Source organism: Solea solea, chromosome 15 (genome assembly GCF_958295425.1).
Source record: "Solea solea chromosome 15, fSolSol10.1, whole genome shotgun sequence".
Classification (NCBI taxonomy): Eukaryota; Metazoa; Chordata; class Actinopteri; order Pleuronectiformes; family Soleidae; genus Solea; species Solea solea.
In genome coordinates, this window is record NC_081148.1 from 20,770,624 (window position 1) to 20,790,399 (window position 19,776).

The 19,776-nt window shown below is 38.4% G+C and overlaps 1 protein-coding gene across 2 annotated transcripts in view; it reads left to right on the forward strand.

Annotated features, from left to right (window-relative positions):
* The first annotated feature begins 1,429 nt into the window (after positions 1-1,429).
* Positions 1,430-19,776, forward strand: part of LOC131473936 (ryanodine receptor 2-like) — a 66,497-nt gene continuing 48,150 nt past the window's right edge. For both annotated transcript variants that reach the window (XR_009242250.1, XM_058651558.1), the window contains exons 1-29: positions 1,430-1,531; positions 3,956-4,075; positions 4,755-4,859; positions 5,132-5,206; positions 5,339-5,417; positions 5,519-5,631; positions 6,014-6,137; positions 7,141-7,237; positions 7,319-7,393; positions 8,041-8,197; positions 8,377-8,541; positions 8,751-8,872; positions 9,495-9,678; positions 9,766-9,901; positions 10,155-10,250; positions 11,082-11,200; positions 11,509-11,642; positions 13,977-14,218; positions 15,130-15,322; positions 15,411-15,630; positions 15,729-15,833; positions 15,970-16,073; positions 16,177-16,260; positions 16,450-16,609; positions 17,297-17,444; positions 17,592-17,800; positions 17,990-18,164; positions 18,884-19,092; positions 19,225-19,420. Coding sequence is in view for 1 of the 2 variants with exons in the window: in XM_058651558.1 (XP_058507541.1) it covers positions 1,484-1,531; positions 3,956-4,075; positions 4,755-4,859; positions 5,132-5,206; positions 5,339-5,417; positions 5,519-5,631; positions 6,014-6,137; positions 7,141-7,237; positions 7,319-7,393; positions 8,041-8,197; positions 8,377-8,541; positions 8,751-8,872; positions 9,495-9,678; positions 9,766-9,901; positions 10,155-10,250; positions 11,082-11,200; positions 11,509-11,642; positions 13,977-14,218; positions 15,130-15,322; positions 15,411-15,630; positions 15,729-15,833; positions 15,970-16,073; positions 16,177-16,260; positions 16,450-16,609; positions 17,297-17,444; positions 17,592-17,800; positions 17,990-18,164; positions 18,884-19,092; positions 19,225-19,420 (3,994 nt within the window). In the remaining variant the exon portion in view is untranslated. The remainder of the gene's footprint in view (positions 1,532-3,955; positions 4,076-4,754; positions 4,860-5,131; positions 5,207-5,338; positions 5,418-5,518; positions 5,632-6,013; positions 6,138-7,140; positions 7,238-7,318; positions 7,394-8,040; positions 8,198-8,376; positions 8,542-8,750; positions 8,873-9,494; positions 9,679-9,765; positions 9,902-10,154; positions 10,251-11,081; positions 11,201-11,508; positions 11,643-13,976; positions 14,219-15,129; positions 15,323-15,410; positions 15,631-15,728; positions 15,834-15,969; positions 16,074-16,176; positions 16,261-16,449; positions 16,610-17,296; positions 17,445-17,591; positions 17,801-17,989; positions 18,165-18,883; positions 19,093-19,224; positions 19,421-19,776) is intronic.

Genomic DNA, 19,776 nt, shown 5'->3' on the forward strand with positions numbered 1-19,776 from the left:
TTCATAGCGCGTCGCCTCTCAGGGACTAGAATATTCAATGTTGGGATGGCAAAACTCAAAGGCTTTGTTCTTTGAGGAGAATGAATGTGGTCAGCAAATGTCAGGACAATCAGCCTATTCCATTAAGTGGGTGTTACAGGAGGAAAGGTCATCTAATCAAAATAGACACGGATACTCTGAGAAGAGAGAAGGTGTTCAGCTCGTCAGATGCTGATATATTTTGTGTGCGGGTCGGATTTTTGGGGGCAGATGATTGAATGATATATTATGTCTTCATGAGTGAATCATGTTTGCTTTGCTTACTGTTGCTCAGATGATCGGATCGATTTTTTGTTGTCTTTTTAGTCATAGCTGATCAAAAAAAGTGACAACTCAGCATTTACAAAGTCTAAAGTCAAGTAAGAAAATTGAAATTGATCTTATGTTCCCTATAATTAACAAGAATATATTGAATGCCTTGTCTTAATACACAGTTTATCTGTTTTTACTTCAACTGCTGTTGAAAAGTTGTTGTGAAAAGGAGCTAATCATTGTAGTTTCTTGACACGTTTTCTATTGTAAAAAACACTATTTATTCACTCAAAAGAGCTACTTCACTAACTGCCTTCAGTGTTTTTATCTGATGTGGATCAAACATCTACGGTATATGACATCACAACTGGTTTTGATAATAATAAAAAAGAATTGCCAAACTAAAGACACTTTAAGACTTTGTCAAACAGGTACTTCGAGGAAATTATAGCAATTTTTAATAACTGTAATATTTTTTGAATTTAAAGAAAAAAAAAGGACAATTAATGTGCAAATTTCGTGTTTTTTACTGAACAAATGTTGCACATTTAAGATTAAAAATATTTTAAAATGTGCAAAACACACTAGCTCTGGAATCCTAAGTTACTACTGACAAGGCGGAAAAGACACCTTTTATCCACTGATAGATAAATAATTCATGAACAGCGTGTTCAGACAGGAGCTGCTGCAACTTTGGAGTAAAGCAAACTTGTGCAACATGCTGTAATCAGGCTCTGCTGCAGGAGTCTCAAACTTGCGGACCGTGGACCACATACGGCCCCCATTCAACATTTTATTATATATAAGCTTTAATTACAATTGTCTACATGTTATTTTTATTTAACATTTTGACTCTATTTTATTTTTTTATCTGTATTTGTTATTTACAGATTTTTTTTGCATCAAAAAAATGTTTTCTTTGTGAACTATATATCAAAACAAACACTTTTACTTTTGCTGAATATCAAATTCCTTGTACCTGTTGTTGGTATATATTTACAACTTTTATTATAAGTCCCAGTGACAGAAGACATTATCAGTCAGACTCCACCCACACATTTACAGCTGTTTTTGCTCCACAACTTCCTGGGCCTCTCTCCTCCTCTCTTGTCCCCTTCTCTATCTCCTTCACCTCCATCAAAGTTGCTACAGCTCCTCTAATGAGGCGCCTTTGGTTTAAACAATAATAATAATGAGAGACTCTGGAGATGTAGATGATGAATTCCAGTTTCTACGGACGGTGAGTCAGCGTTTTTTAATTTTTTTTTAACATTATTAGAAATTAGTTAGACCAGCAACATTATTTTTATAAGCTGTTAACCTCACAACGCCACCTTGTGTATGGCATTACATCGCAAATGTAAGTAATGAAGTTACTTAAATTAGGGTACAGTATATGCTGTGTAATTAAAGTTTAAAATTCAGCTAATTAGTAGCTAATTAGCTAAGCTAGCTAACTAGCTGGCTAACAAGCAGAAAAGGACAGTGATATTTTTTTATTTTTTAACCTTTTTTCAACCTAACTTATGGCCAGGTAGACAAACTTACATAAAACGTACAGAAAAATAAGCCACTGTATCAAATTAAAGAGGGACATTAAAGTAAAAACAGTTTAGTCATTAAGTAAAAAGCAGTTTCAAATCTCCAGGTAATCAGGTCAAATCTTTCAAGTGAAATTTACACACTATGCTTGGAAACAACTTCACAGTTTTGTCAGGATATAAAATGTACGTTCATTAAAATGTACAGTACATTATTTTGTTAGTGGCAACATTTCAGATTAAAATACCTAATTTGTCAAATCTTCAGTATATTCTTCCTCATTGTATCAGCTGGTAGTACAACTAACTATGTCCAAGCCTGCCAACATTAAACAATCACAATAACATTTTATTTATAGTTTAAGCTGTTTATGGACTATAAGCTAAATATGGGCTTTTTTAATCTCAACCGCAAGGTGAAACTGTCCTGTAGTTGTACTGTAGCTTGTCCTCTCACAGCTTGTTATCTTTGTCCTCTGACAAGGACATGTCACAGCAGGGAATGTGTCTGGTGTGGATATGAGACACACAAGCAGCGATGCAGACCCAACACCCACCGTAAAGTCACAGTGTAGGATCGATCCACAATATAAAATTACATTGTAGGTATCTGTGTCATACATTAATACATAAAATGCAGGAAATCCCCCAGGCAATCGTTCAGCAGAGGCGGTAAAGCCACCCAGAACTGTTGTCTCCTGATTAGCTTAATTTGTAAATGACATACGAAACATAATAGCTCCACTGATTAAACCAACTGGAAATGAGTAGTGATGTCACCCATAGGAATCTGAAGTCCTGTTCTGAAGCTTTGAGGTTTGCAATTTGCAAGATGTCACTTACAACCAGGCTCCTATTGCATGATACCAGATGTACTGTGCTTTATCATCTATTTTCCTCTAAATGGGAAGATCATGTGCTGTAGCATAAGACCTGAAACTACAGCGAAGGAGATCATTAACTCCTCAGGAAAATATTTAGTGCTGCCAGCAGAGTCTTCCCCTGGAGGCTTTCTGTTCTCATTTCCTGTCTGACAATGAAGGCCAGTGATTTTCATAATAAATCTATAAATTAGTCTTGTGTTTTAGGCAAAGTTTTCCTCTTTTACTTAAAAAATAATTCAAATTCAAACCAAGGTTTTTGAAAGCATGCTGTGGCCAGATTAACATGCGTCACCATTACCATTTTGTCATGGTTTTTGACATTTTGGATTAAGTCATGTGGTGCTAAGAATTTCCTTTTGCCAAATGTCCCTTTAAGAAGTGCTGAGTCCTTTCTCACCATCTGAATGCTGTGCAGTGCCTCAGTGTTGCTCAGTGTGTTTGACGGCCTGCAGAGCCCTGATGATAGGAACAGTGGAAAGAAGGTGAATTAGGGGTCAGACGGTGTCATATCTTCCCAATATGGAGGTATGCAGCCTGGGTACAGAGAGGTGTTGGAAGTCCTGACTCGACTTTGGAGACCAGTTATCTGTTGTCCTTTCTCTTCAGCTCCATAAATAGATTTGAATTTGGCGTGATCCCCTGGCATTGAAATGAAGATAAGATACATTTTAGGGAGATACAGTATACAGTACATGCTTCAAGAATAGATTCAGAATTGTGTCTTGCTGATAGTAAGACATGCAAGTCAGTATGACATGGAGTCTTTCACTGACCACACAATATATTGTCTGGGTATTTTCCTTTCATTTTAATTGGTTCCTCCCATTTATTATGCATTGAATCACCTGATACATACTGAATTAATCACCTAAAACACAGTGAAAATACTGATCCATCTATCTGTCAATCTAATAATTGATTAACATTAAGTCATATTGTACTGTATATTCTAGGACTGAATGGGTGTATTGGATGGGTACCTGAAAATACAGATTAATGTTGCTATGTTTTAGTCCAAAATGCTGACAAGAATACATTTCAGAGAGAGCTCCAAGGCAGCACCAATATTATTTCTCTGTTTTGTCATAATTGTGGCCTATATTGGATTTATATCAGCATTGACCTTCACAGACAAACAACAGAATCTCCAGGAACTGGCTCTTTTTTGTAGATATATATATATGTTGGAAACTTTAATACTTAAGCACGTGGTGTGTGTTCGTTTTTGTTTTTTTCAAGGGAGATGAGGTGGTTTTGCAGAGTACCTTAACATCCCAGGAGGAACATGTGAAGCTCTGTCTTGCTGCAGAGGGATTTGGCAGCAGACTGTGCAGGCTGGAGTCCACGTCAAACTGCAAGGTGAAGCATTCCACATCAATGATGCACTTTTCCCTTCCTTGTCAGTGGATTTCACTTGTCATTCATCATCACACTTGTGACGGCCCCTCCTGCTCCAGTAGTGCCCGCTTTGTGTGTGTTTTCCCTAGTTCTTCTCGTCTACCTGTTGTTTGTTTTGCATTTGTGTGGAGTTCATTAACACGGCTGGGAGCACCTAGGCCAGTCTCCCTGTTGTGCTTAAACTCTTAATTTTCTCTCTCACACACCGCCACCACCATGTTAACTCTTTATTGCCTGTACACACGAGAGCGCTTTTAGCAGAATTTGCAAAAGTTTTGTAGCGTATCGACTTTATTTATTGACATGGAACCTGCATTTTGGTAGCCATATCCAAAACCCATACAAGAACTTGCACATAATACATTTTAATGAATATCTCCCAATTGTGTCTCGGTGGTTTGCAAGTACATGTATATAATTATTATTTTTTTTTAATTAATTTATCTTATTTCCAGTATATTTTTACAACTGTATGGACTATATTTTTCGTATTCTGTACCAGATATAGTCCTCATTTTTCTTTCAAATTTGGAAACCACATTTTCAATTTTCTTATGATCTTATGGACATACTTGACAGATATGAAGCTGCCTCAATGACATATGCTCTCCTGTCCTTTTGTCCTTTTTATTTCTACTAGAATGTACCGCCAGATTTGTCTGTATGTGGCTTTGTCCTTGCCCAGTGTCTCTCTGTCCGAGCCCTGCAAGAGAGGCTGGCACACAGCCAGCACCTGGCTGCAGAGGTGAGTCTCTTCTCTTTTTTTTTCTCTTCTAATGCATCGTAATTCTATAGTATTTTAATATACTTCAGCAAAAGAAGGATTTGTAGATATTTACTGATCTGGAAATATTACATTCTCATAACTCAACCAAATAACAGTGACAAAATAAATAAACCATATTAGAACAGCTGATATTCACACACATTAACAAGCAAATAAATGGATGCCATTCTTGACAATTGATATTAGTATTTATTTTTTGTCCTAATATATTTTGTGATTGTATTTTACAGATTGAAGCTGGAGGAAGCCATCGTACCCTTCTTTATGGCCAGGCAGTGTTATTCCAACATTCGTACAGTGGCATGGTAAGTCACCCGGACATAACTTTGATATAAATGTGAGGTTTTCAGACTTATTTTCCATATTTTTCATGACTTATTCTGAACAAATTCTTCTCATATTCACTGACACATACAGTATGTTGTTTTTATTTCCAGTATCTATGCTGCTTGACTGCATCTCAGTCTTCAACAGACAAACTTGCTTTTGATGTTGGGCTGCAAGAGGATATAGCAGGTCTTTTTTGCATTTGTATTTAATGTAGTTCTATTTTGATGTTGCACAATTTAAATGTAATTAATTACATGTCATGTGTATGCATTTTCTGTGTGGATCAGGTGAGACATGTTGGTGGACTGTACACCCAGCATCCCGACAGAGGTCAGAGGGTGAGAAGGTGCGTGTTGGAGATGACCTTATACTGGTCAATGTGTCCTCAGAAAGGTATCTGGTGAGTATGATGAGAGATAGGCCTGTAATTTGCCAAAACAGCAGGGTCCAGTCCAGGTTTTTTTTAGTAAAGGCTGCTTAAGATTCACAGGGACTACTCCAGAGGACAGACTGCTATAAATAACTGTGAGACATGATGGCCCAATAGTTTTACTCTTGAAACAATCTGATTTACACCATTATTCTAATCCACTTAAAGAAATAACAAAAGAATATAAATTAAATATTTGAAGTGGGTAAAATAAGTGTGTGCTTTTCTTTTCCATTTTCTTTTGAGCTTTGTGTGTGGTAAAAACGTTCTTTTGATTCCTTCCACGCTTAATAAAAAGACTTAAACTGTATTTAATGCTAATTCTTTTCATTATCATTTCATTTGTTCCCAGCACATGTCCTTTGGTACTGTATTTGACAACAGAAGCTTGAGTGACAGCCTGATTGTGAATGCAGCCTTCCAGCAGACTCTCTGGAGTGTTGCTCCCATCTGCTCTGGGGGTGGAGTCGCTCAAGGCAAGATTCTTCCATCTTCTTTACTGCTGTTCTCTAAGCATACGTTTAAAACAAAGGTTCAGTCTTAGTCACAAAAATAAATGTGAGGTGCAGTCAAAGTAGTTGCTACTTATATAGGCACATTATTCATGCATTCATTTGCTACTGCTTCATCCTCCACATGACGGTCGCAGCGGGAGCTGGAACCTATGGTCAATTTGTGTTTATTAAACAATCTGCATGTTTGTGAACTGTGGGAGGAAGCTGGAGTACTCAGAGAAAACCTATACGCACACTGGGAGAACTACACACAGAAAAGCCCTCTGGGGATCCGGGATCCGAACCATATACATAAATGCATAGACACACGCAAAGATCTGGCAGCTGGCACCAGTACTGTTTATCCCTGCTATCCACTTTTGGCTTTGTCAAATCTTTGTTATAAAGATATCAATATCAGCTTAACTCACAAACTAAGTCCTACATCACATTGTTAGTAAATCAGAAAAACAAAAAACAGTCCAATTTTGAAGACAGATTATTTAACAAAAGAGTACTTTCTGCTCTTTGCTGTATTTTGTGGAAACATAAGTGTAGAACAGAACACATACATTCACCAGTGAGCCAAAACCTCTGAGCCAGGTACCAGTCCCAACGTTGGGGAAGAACATTGCATACAAACACATCACATACACCAGAGAAAGGGAAAAAAGTTCAGTCTCTAAAATAATTAATACTAAATATAGCTGTGTTTCTAAGAAATATCACAAAGGAATTTCCAGCTACATAAAAATACAGCAAATGTCTAAAAGAATCTTTAATTTAATGATGCGTCATGATATTCACTGTAAAACCTCTACTTATACAGTTAAAGATACCCTTCTGTGCTATTATTCTATGAGTAGTTTGCTTGGTTTATTGGATATATACTATATCTGACAAAATGTCTGTCTCCGTCTCAAAGAAGCAGTGAAACATATGATTAAGTTGAAAACTCTTCTGGTGTGTGTTGTGCTAATTCCAGGATACCTGAAGGGGGGCGACACATTACGGCTGCTCCACAGCCACAGTGACGCATGCCTGACAGTTCCCTCCTCAGAGCAGGGGGAGGAGCTGCAGAGGTCAGTTATCTCAAAAGAATAACCAGCCATATGAAACATTATGTAGTTAATCATAGCTCATGTCCTGTTTTCTCAATGCAGGATGATGCATTATGAAACTGGATCCGTCTCCAGCCATGCCCGCTCTCTATGGAGGCTCGAGATTCTCCGTGTTGTGTAAGTGTACATGGGATTGGCTGATACATTGACATGAGTTCACACAATGCCCGAGCTGTTAGGCTTAATCAGTGTTTCTCAGTATTGCAGTGTTTATTTGTTTGTATTTGATTTGTTTGATGTAAGGCGAGAGGGCGAAAACAAATCATTGTGGGTAAGAACACAAAGAAGCCCTGATAAAACATTTCAGAAGTGAATTCTACTGTCAGCAGTGTACCGTGATGAAACATTTCATTCCCTTCCCTGCAATGCCGCTTGACAGAGCCCATTCACAGATGAGGGATGCATCATATAAATTATGTTTCTGTTCTCAAGGACCAAAACAGAGGCAGAATAATGACAACAAAAATCACACTCTGTAGCTTTAATTGTTATTAAAACCATACTTCGTGTTGTATTACACATGCTGCTGCTGGTTCCACATTTTTTTATATCTGTGTCCAGAATTACTGGAACGATGTTTGTTTGTCCCAGAGTCAAGTCATGATTGTGTGTCTCCTGTTTGTCCCCCCTGCCATTTCAGTAATAAAGAGGGAAAACCAAATGTCACTGACAATTCAATTTTGCCTGCAGTGTAAATCCAGCAGACGGTTCAATTTTCTTTTAAAGAAGCAAAAAAAAATAGAATGTTCTTGGATATTCCTTAGTTGGAGTGGTAGGCATACATGCTGGGGGCAGCCTTTCAGACTGTGCCATGTTACTACTGGGCGGTACCTGGGTCTAACGGAGGAGAAAGGCCTGCAGCTCATCGATCGGGACAAAGCGGACATCGACACAACCTCCTTCTGTTTCCGTTCCTCGAAGGTCAGAAGTCACATTAGACTGCTACTAAAAAGAGTTACTCTACATTTTGGTTCGTAACACAATTTATTGTATTTTAATGCCGTCTTCAGACTGGAGACTTATCATAGGTCGTTATCGTAGCATGTTTATGTCACAGAAACTTATTTTATGATGCCTTAATGACAGATTTTTGTCTGCAGGAGAAGACTGACTCTGGCATGAAGACTGGTGCTGATGGTATGGGGATCCCAGAGATCAAGTATGGAGATTCCATGTGTTATGTCCAGCATGTTTACTCTGGGCTGTGGCTCACCTACCAATCCACTGACGCCAATTCTTCACGCATGAGATTAACTCAGCGAAAGGTAAAGCTTAGCTACAGAATATATTGATTAAGCAAAGGGTATAGGCACATTTCTTATACAGACAAAGATTAAAGGTTGAGCGTGTCACATTCTTATTGTATAAGCCTTTTCACATGTGCTTTAGACAACAGACATTATTACATTTTGGACCTTTATTGGACCACATTTTAAACATCAAGTGGAAGTAATTGCAAATAATGTGTTTCCAGGCCATTTTGCACAGTGAGGGTCATATGGACGATGGGCTGACACTGTCTCGTTCTCAGAGGGAAGAATCTCACACTGCCAGACTCATTCGGAGTGCTATTCTCCTCTTTACTCGCTTCATCAGGTACTGAATACCCAACTCATTCCCTTGGATATTGATGGCTACAACACTGACATACTGTATATACCGTATATCCTTGGAGGAGATAAACCACTAAATCCATCAGACCAAAAACTGATAACTAATACTATTAATATTCATGTATATCATGTTACAATATCAAGGTATAGCTGTACTTAAATGCCTACAAAAATGTCTTCTTAATTTTCTGTGAATTTCAGACAGAACAGACATTTATTTATTCTGTGGGAATCATTTAATGCGTTTGTTATGTAATTAACTGAGAGGAAATAGACATATAGAATCACGCATGAGTCTGATACTCAAAAAGCTTTATTTTCACTCTCAAGCTCATTATCATAAATGTACCCTGCTTGGAAAAAGTGGGGAATATAAAAATCTAAGATTGTGGACCCTGCTTTACTAACTTGTCTGTGCATTGCTGATGTTCTGTTCTAGGGGTTTTTACCCTAAAAAAGTATTTTCTAGGCATTTATGTGTGTCTCGTTTCAATGACCAATGAGAAACTCTAACATTGATTCAGATAAGGAGCCCAGAATGTAAGTCATAGTGGTTAGTATCAAATCCAGGGTTGCTTGCTCTGTAACTCTGTAATTTTCTGAAGGAAACTAGATGGATGTAGCCATCAAGGAACCCTACCTCATGTCACCCTGTCGATGGAGACTGTGATGTGCAGTCTGCAGGATCTAATAAAATATTTCCAGCCTCCACTGGACGAGCTGGGCCATGAAGCTAAACAGAACATCATGACAGCTGTAAAAAGTCGCCAAAACCTGTTTCAGGAAGAGGTAAATCTATTTGTTTCAATGCATGTGTTGGCCTTTCATGTTAATTTATTTTTTACATAAGTTTAAGTAACCCCTTTTTCCTCTCAGGGTGTGATAGTTTTGGTCCTCGACTGTATTGATCGCTTGCACCAGTACAGTAGTTCTTCTCACTTTGCTGAAGCTGTTCAGTGTGAGAAGGGAGAAGAGTGGGAGACGATCCTCAGCCGTTTCTATGAGCTACTGGGTGAGAATTAGCACCCGTGCAATATATTTGGCTGAATAGCATTTTTTTTATTTTAAGTGCTAATACTTCAGCATTGATTATCTGCTGCCTCTGATTCAAAACAACATTGTTACCCTCTTAAATAGCCACTGAGCTGTCATGCAACATTTTGCTTATATTACCCATCTTAAATGACCAATGAATGGCCAAAAACATTGTTTATCGTGAATCCTGAGCTCCGTCCTGACATTTGTTTATTTTTTTTCTCCTGCAGCTGCTTTGATCCGGGGGAACCGTGTGAACTGTGCACATTTCTCTGGTTCTTTGGACTGGCTGATCAGCAGACTAGACCAAATGGAGGCCTCTTCTGGTTGGTTAAATTTGTAAAAATCCTTTTTTCAGTTGCCGAATTCTTTCATCAATGATGATGCTGTGTATGCCCAGAAATGATAAATGCTCAGAAACAAAAGTCATAGTCTTCTATTAAGTTCTCTTATATGATCTAAGCACGTTTAGGTCTCATTGCTAGTGCATTGAAAGGGTGTCCTCATAGAAGTACTTGGCTATATAAATAACAACATTTTATATGAATGCGACATCCTCCATGTTGCAGAGCCTTGATTCAGTGTGTCTTGCGTCACAACAAATCATTACAATTGCAAAACATTCTTAGTGATTCAGTGGGTTGGATATCCCTAAACACTCACAGACAACAGCAGTGGTAAATATTTATTTATGAAGTGTTACTGGGTAAAACTCCAGCTTTCCTTGGTAGCCTCCTCTGTCTCATTTTGTCTTTTTAATTTAGCTGGGGTTCTGACAGATTGGGGAGAAAATTGCTTTTTCCTGCCGTGCACCTTAGGAATGGAATAATCTGCAAAATGAGCTATATTTAGACACACTCCTATCCATTGACAAATGTATAACTGCTCAGGGAGTCATGTGGTTGTTTTTCTTGAGAGGCCTATGTTTGAATGACAATCACATATGATTGTAATTTTCCTATTATCATGGCCAGGTTTATTTTGTAAAAGTGCATTTTAATCTAAAATTTCCTGGTTAAATAAAGGTACATTAAATATAAGATGTAGTGAAATAGAATCTTTTCTGCTCCACATTACTTCAGCATCATTGCAAAATCTAGTGATAATGCTTACTATCTTTCATACTGTAATGCGCACTTGCTTGTTGTCACGTACAGGAGCCTTGGAGGTTCTACACTGTATCCTTGTGGAAAGTCCTGAAGCGCTCAATGTCATCAAAGAAGGACACATTAATTCGATCATCTCATTTCTTGACCAGCATGGATGCAATTATAAGGTAGTGTATGTAAGGATGATTTATTTCAGTGTTTAAAAAAGGTAATGCCACTACGTTTTATTGGCTGAAATGCTGCAGCTCATTCACATTTAGTTTTTTTTTGTTTATGCAGGAAAACTACATTCTTTATTAACTTCATTTAAATGTATCACATGATTTATGAAGTTATGTCAGTGTTTCACAAATGTGAGAACACAAACAAGTACTGCAGCTAAAATATAGCAGTTGTTGATCTGTTTCCCCAAATGTGGAATCATTTATGTGAGTTGTTTATTGAGACGTTGCTTAATATGAGGCTGTTTTCCCAGGTACTAGAGGTGCTGTGCTCTCTGTGTGTGTGCAATGGTGTGGCAGTGCGGTCCAATCAGAACCACATCTGCGACAACCTGCTGTCAGACAGAGACTTGCTGCTCCAAACACGTCTGGTTAATCAGGTCACCAGGTACAATTTAGACTGTTTATTATAAACGGAACCATTTTGTGTTTGTGTTTGCTGAGTCATTTTTCTCTCTTGCATTCACTCCGCTTCTTCTCATTGTTTAGTCACTAATTTTGCATTAAGAGCTAGATACACAAAAAAGCAATTATAAGAAACTAATTGTGACACATGGAGTGCATCTTATCTTGCCTTCAATTTTATTTACTCTTGAAGAATCACTGAATGATGTCATTTACCCCCCAGCCCCCCCTCATTCATTTGTTTAGTGAACTGTAGTGTTCTCACTGTAGCACGCCTTGGTGCCCTTGAAGGTTTTCATCTGAGTTGATGAACTGACATCCTTGATACAAGATATACTTGAGCTTCTTGCACAGTAAAACACTTATAACTTCTCATACTTGAGTTAATTGAAGAATTACTTGTGTCCTTCAGTATTGTCTCTTAATTTGCTGAATAGAGCAGACCAAAAACGTATTGATGTCAGAGCACTGGTCTTTATCTCAGCCTTTTCCAATAGACTGGAAAAATAAGCTATTATTCTTTGGATATATTTTTTTTTTCCTTTCTCTATTTTTATATCATATTTAATCTTCCTCCTGTGTCTCTCAACATATTGGCCCACAGTGTCAGTCTGAGACTTGTATGCAGTTTCCAATTTCTTTTTCCTTTTTAAGCTTGGTTTTTTTTTTTACTCAGTGTGCCCTTTCTTCCAAAGCATCTGCCTTCTTTTATCACGCTTTTCTCTATCAACAGCCCATTTCGTTCCTCTGGCCTTATAGGTTATTTTGTTTCATATTCCTCACACCTGCTCAGTCCATTCCCCAGCTCTCTCCTCCTGCTTGAACCATTTCTCATTCTATCACTTTCACTTCTTGTTGAACTAAATGTCTCATTACCACATCTGCTCTCATTCATCTCATCACAGTTTCTTTCTCTTTTCCATCTCCTCCTCTCCCTTTTGCCAATTCTTCCAGATGTTCTATGTCACATGTTTTTGTTGTCTGTATCCATTCTTCTTATCCATTATTATCCAATCATCATAACCAGGTTATAGTCTTCTCCATTTGTCCTTTTGCCATTTTCCTCAAGTTCCTCTTTTTGTCTCCAAGTCTTCAATGTCACACAAGCTCTGTTAAGGGAAAGGTTATCGTCCCGACATAAACTAGCATTTATTCTACAAACACTGTTGGTCAAATTTAATTCAAGCAACACATCTGTGATTTTCTTGTTCGCTTTCCTTGTTATTGTGTCTCATGCTCTGAGTTCACATTTTCTTGGGTAATTTACTTTCAGTGTAAGGTCAAAAGAACAACCCTGGCTGTGTGTTTGTTATTTATATATTTATAGCAGTGAATAGTTATGTGAACATGATTGAGTTATTCTCTGTGTGGGCTGCACAAGGCACAACATGTCCTGCACAAGCCAAATGCAGTGTGTGGTCCTGCACAGGGCCATATTGTAAAATGTAAAATTGTTGCAATCATATCATTCTGTTTTTCAACATTTTGTCAATACTCTAATCAAAAAAGAATGTCAATCACTGTAAGAAAGATATTATACTAAAAAAACTACCATACCATTTATAACTTGGTGAGGCTATAGAGGTCCTGTAAGTTAGTATACCGAACCCTTAAAGGCAAACACACTGTAAAACATAGCAACAGCTGTGAACAACACACACTGTACATACATCGAGTGTAGAACAACTTTGCAGCTAATGCCAGCAATCAATTCAATTCAAGTAAGTCAATTCAAGTTTTTTTTAGTTTTTACCAACTGAGTTTTCATTAGAAGTCACTCTGAACACTTCAAACTACTTTATGATATCTCCAGTACTGAGTTGCGTGCCATGCATGACTTTTTACTCATTGTGTTGACTGTTGTGTTCAAGGGTAATTCAAATTTTTATCTGACATTTCTTCCTTCAGGGGAGTTTATTCCCTCCAGTGACGCCTTGTGCTTGCTCATTGTGTGAACTGTCGGGTCGCTCTTCTCCTCTATCTGTAGTATGTAATAAGGTTTCTGCCTTCCTATGAAATAATGGACTTTGAAATGATGTCTGTTGTGATTTGGCGCTATACAAATATAAATTGAACATGGACATTTGAATGCAGCATATTTGAATACAGTGGCTAGAATTTCTGACAGGTCGTCAGACTCACAGAGCAGTGAGATGTCACTCTCTGCTCAAGACATTAGTATTCCACTGTATATTTACATAATTAACATTTGTCTCCTGATATCTTGTGAGACAGAATGTGGCATATTGGGCCTTTAATCCTGTCCTCTGTCTCTGTTTTCCATTGTCTGCCTCCTGTGAACACTTCACTACCACAGTGTGAGACCAAATATCTTCCTGGCTATGGGGGATGATTCAGCTCAGCCTCGGAGGTGGTACTATGAGCTGGTTGTAGATCACGTTGACCCCTTCCTCACACCTGAGCCCACTCACCTGCGTGTTGGTTGGGCTTGCACTGAGGGCTTCTACCCCAGACCCACAGGAGGAGATGGCTGGGGGGGAAATGGGGTGGGAGACGACCTCTGCTCCTATGGCTTCGATGGGCTTCACCTCTGGTCTGGTGAGGATAAGATACAGGATTTAGTGTACAAATGTACAGTGCACTGGATTTAGTTTAATATAGGGGAGGTTGCACACTGCATGTAGAACCATATTTCCGTCTTCAGTTTAATTTTATCAGAATATAGACCAAGTAGAATACAGGTTTGGACAAAGACAAACAGAATTTAATACATACAGTTTGGATTTTTATTACAAGCCGTCATATAGTCCCACTCAAGTTGAAAAAAATCAACTTATTATCAAATTATTCCACAAACGACCAGGTTCCTTTTAAGACAAACAACGGAATGTGGAATATTGATTTAAAAATCCATCATATTGCAATTATTTTATTGAGGCATAGGGTATGAACATGTATGATCAAGAGTGACTGCGAAATTGATCGTTTTTAATTCTCCACCCTAATAAAGTCCTGAATATTTTATCAGCCATTGAATTGTCATTGACCTCCATTGTTCAGCACTTAATAATTCAAGGGGAGAGTCGGAAACATGTTACAGTTTGTTCCTTATGCTTGCACAGACAGAGAATGTGCGTGACAATATCTTAGCAGCAGCAGCAGCAATGAGGTTACTGCAACTGCTCCACTTTACAAAGATATGTTAAAGACACATTAAGGTTTAATTCAGAACACAGGGAAAGTTATACAAAGGCTTACTGCCTTTTAGTTGAATGAACAAAGTATAAAGTAAAATAGTTGGGGGTAGTTTGGGAATTTAGAATGAATTAAGAATTGTTTTTTCCTCTGCCAGAAAAATGACGCTTAGCCCAGATAAGTATCTTAATTAAAGTTAATATTATGTTTACTTACTATTGGTAATCTCTTAATCTTATCAATGTTTTGCCACACTTATTTGTGTCTTGATTTTCACTGAGAGAGTTGAGTTATGCCTGGGTCTCTCCTCTTAGGCTGTGTGGGCCGCAGAGTGAACTCTCCCTGGCCCCACCTGCTGAAAAATGACGATGTGGTCAGCTGCTGTCTTGACCTCACAGCTCCCTGCATCTCCTACCGGGTCAATGGTCTACCTGTGCAGGGCATGCTGGAAAACTTCAGTGCTCATGGTCTTCTTCATCCTGTGGTCAGCTTCTCAGCTGGAGTCAAGTCAGTAGAGGAGACAATTGTCTGAGTTTTTGTCTTTATAAGGTCCTCAGTACGTACAATAAATGTCTTCCTTATCTCTGGACACCAGATTTCGGTTTCTATTTGGGGGAAGACATGGTGAATTTCGCTTCTTACCACCACCTAGTTTTGCTCCATGCACAGAGGCACTGCTCCCTAGAGTCAAGCTGAAGGTACAGCCATGTTGGAAACACATCTTGGATTATAGAAAGGGGATTAAAGTGCTCATCGGCCCCGCAGTACCTGTCACTCCAGTTACCTTCACTCCAACACCAGTGGACATCAGTAAGGTAAAAATCAGAACTCAAGACAAAGGGTTGTCATTTCATTTATATATAATTTGAAGACGTGTTTAAGTGTTAACAGTTTACTTGTATGTCCTTAATAGATAGATCTGCCCTTACAACTTGAGGACATACGAGAAAAAATGGCTGAGAATATCCATGAACTGTGGGTGACGGACAAGATTGATCTTGGATGGACACATGGAACTGTGAGAAAAAATTAATTTATTTAATAATAAATAATTTAAATACATTTGTTATGCAGAAATGATTAAGAAACCTAAGTAATCCAATTAACTACAGTTTTACTCGCAGTTAAAAAAGCCCATCATCTATGTCAAACAGGTTAGAGATGAGGGTAAAAGACATGACCCTTGTATTGTGGAGTTCTCCAAGCTGCCGGAGCAGGAGAGGAACCACAACCTTCAGGTGGCCCAGGACACACTCAGGTGAGGTCTTTTACCATTATCGTATATTAGGCAAATCCTGTGGTCCTGTTGATTATTTTGTTTTCTGGATTAGTGAATGTTTCTGTGTGTTTTTGCACTGGAGGACTCTCACTGCTCTTGGATTCCACCTTGGTTTGACTGATGACAATGCTGTGGAGAGAGTCAAATACATGAGACTAGCCACCAAGTATGTAAATGTCATGTTTTAATATTATTAATGTATATATGTCTTTGTTTTAATTACCTAAATTGCATTTTGTCTGGGGCCCTTATTCACAAATCCTGTAAAAGAACAACTACTTGACCACTACTCATTTGACAGTAATGTCTGAATGTCAGTTACGTTGTCTTGTCCTTTTTTTATCCTCTGTTTCAGGTATGAGCAGCCCGGTGGCTACAGACCTGCCCCAGTGGACCTGAGCCAGGTTACTCTGAGCTCGTCTCATGAGGACATGGTTAACATGCTGGCAGAGAATGATCACAATGTGTGGGCCAGAGAGCGTATCAAACAGGGATGGACATATGGACCCCAGCAGGTTTGTGTTCATCGCTTCATTACAACACTGATCAGACACTGGTGAGAGGAACAGTGGGTTTACTGTTATAATACAGTCATCATGTTTTTATTAAAAATGAGTCTTAGATTTCAGTGAAAAATATAGTTTCTGGATCTGCACTTTGATCGGTACAGAGAACATTAAATAAAGTGCTAGAAGTGGCACCTGGTATTGCCTTCTGCTGTTGTCGTCCATCTGCTTAAATTTTTTACGTGTTGTGCTTTTCTGCAAACCTTGTTTTTAATGCATAGTTATCTGAATTACTGTTGCCTTTATATCATTTTGAATCAGTCTGGCTATTCTTCTCTGACTGGAATATTTCAATCCCACAGTAAAATCTGCACTGATATAAAATGAATAATTCTTTGACAACAAAAGAGTTTAACATCTACCAACTAAATCAAAATCCTCCATCTGTTGAGAGCCGCATTCAAAAACACACAGAAAATCAAATACTGTCATTATCAAATGCACTGCGACTGGGTGATTTTGTATTTGTGTTACGAGGCAACTGAACAGATCTACATAATAAAGTGGCTGAGTGTATACTCTGTCACAACACTAAAATGTACATAGTAACTGCATGTTCAGCAAATCAAATAAATTATATAAAATTTGCTGACAAATACAGTCACCCAGTTTTCCTCTTTGCTTCTGTATAACCAGGATGTGAAAGCCAAGCGGAGTCCTTACCTCGTGCCATACAGCCTTCTTGATGAAAGAAGTAAGAGAGTGGGTAGGGAGAGTGTTAGAGAGGCCGTCTGTACCCTGCTGGCCTACGGTTACAGCCTGGAACCCCTCAACCAGGAACAGAGTATGTCCCAAAGTTAAATAAAAATAATGCATGAACATTGTAAATAGCGTCACATTTGTCAACGTTGTCTTGCAAAAATACACTCTGAATGCAAATCAGTTATTATTTTGCACATTACCATATTTTCTCTGTTTCTTACGTTTCCAGCCACATCATCAAATGCACGTCTCTTCTCTGCTGAGAAATACACAGTGTTCCGACCAGATAAATCCTACGCTGTGACCCAGGGGAAGTGGTATTTTGAATTTGAGGTACTGACAGCAGGGAAGATGAGAGTGGGCTGGGCCAGACCAGGCTGTTGTCCAGATAAAGAACTCGGCTCAGATGACCAGGCATATGTCTTTGATGGATCTGAGGTGAACATTTCCAAGTGTACTGCTCTAGCTACAGCTGCATGCTTGTATTAACAGCACTATTCAGCTCATCTGTAAGACCTGTCTAGACAAAACAATATTCAAAGTGAATATTTAAAACTGTATTTAACCTGATCTTACTGTGATCTTCTGAGATGAGTTCTTTTACCTGAAAGAATATGTTGTTTTCAGGCTCAGTGGTACCACCAGGGCGGCGAACTGTTGGGCCGTCCATGGCAGAGAGGAGATGTGGTGGGATGTTTGGTGGACATGGATGAATGCACCATGGTGGTCACGTTGAATGGAGAAGTGCTGTTTAATGACAGAGGATCAGAGCTGGCTGCAAAGGACTTTGATATCAGAGACGGTCTGGAAGAGTTTTTGACTGTGCAGTTTATTTAACTGAAAGATCATAAGCCATAGTACTGCAGAGGTGGCAAAAATACTCACATTATTTATGTAAGTAGAAGCATAGATACTTAGTAAAAAGAAAAAAAAGACTGGTAAAAATAGAATTATTGATTCATCTTTCTTAAAAATCAGAGTACAGGCTCTGAAGTGTACTAGATATAAAAGTAAAAAGTAACAGTGAATTTTTTGGGGCCCACAAAATGAAATAGTTGTCTTCGTTTATTGATGCATTGTGGTGAATGTCTTGCTTCTTGCTTTTCATTATTGGCAATGTTCCCTGGCTCAATTTCTTCATTCATGTCTCTGCTGGTCACTCCTTTTCTCTGCGGTAGATGATCCTTACGTCTTAAATGTCATGTCGTCATTCGTGTAGTTTGAAATCAGTCTTGCTGTTGGGAAGGCGCCGAGCAGAGACTGTAATAAAAAAAAAATCGATAACTGCTCTCACATACTGTACACTACAAATAAGCAAGCCTGTTTTGGGAATGTAAGGAGTACAAAATACAGATATTTGTGTCCAAATGTAGGATATTCTTTGTATTTGTGCTTTGTTACATCCCACCTCTGCAGTAATGTACCTTTCTTGATAAAAGTAACCATACAGAATATAATTTTATGAATGTATTTAGTCAAATTATCCTATTTATTAATTATGTATCTCCCCATATCTCTTAGGTGTGTTGCCAGTGGTGAGTGTTGCAGTTAATCAGGTGGGGAGGCTGAACCTGGGTCGCCACATGGACTCACTGCAGTACTTTGCTGTGTGCGGTCAGCAGGAGGGCTTTAAGCCATTTGCTGTCAACATGGCCAGAGATCCATCTCTGTGGATGAGTTGGGGAAGACCTCACTTTACCCCCATACTACCTGATGATCACAATTTTAAGGTTCATTTCTACAGTAGTCTGGTTATTAATAATAATTTTTCTTTCCAGTATTTCAATAAAGGATTTCACTTGGACGCAAGGTTGTGAAAAATGCTGGTTAAACATGAAAATCTTGTTCATATCTTATTAAAGGTCACTAAAACCAGTGGTTCAGTGGAGTCTGTATCCAGCCTGAGGGTTTCTCAGCAGTTGTTTGCACACCGTGGTGGAGGCAGTGAGATGGGCTTTTACCGGCTCAGCATGTCTCTTGGCTGTGCTGCTGTCCTCACAAGCCCTGCAGCGAATGTGCTTCCAGTAGCAGCCAACAGCCCCGCTCCAAGTTCACATGGTATTACATCATATCATAGCTGGGTGTGCTATATGTGCTAAAGTTAGCTGCCAAGAACTGGAATTTACAAAGGATGTGTTTTGTTTGCCATTTCCAAAGAAAGAAAATTCTCCATTTGGTAACACCTACAGTACATGAAATAAGTTAATTCACACTTTAGTTTGCAAATTATATATTTTTTTACCTAAATTTCAAATACCTACTGAAGTGATTTTAAATCATAACATCTTGCTCACTTTAGTTTGACAGAACGTACTTAATTTAAGTGTTACCAATTGAAGTAATTAACTGTTTTCTTTTTTCAGTGTTGCTTCACATTAGTAAAGTAAAATCAAACAAAATAATTGGTTTGTGAG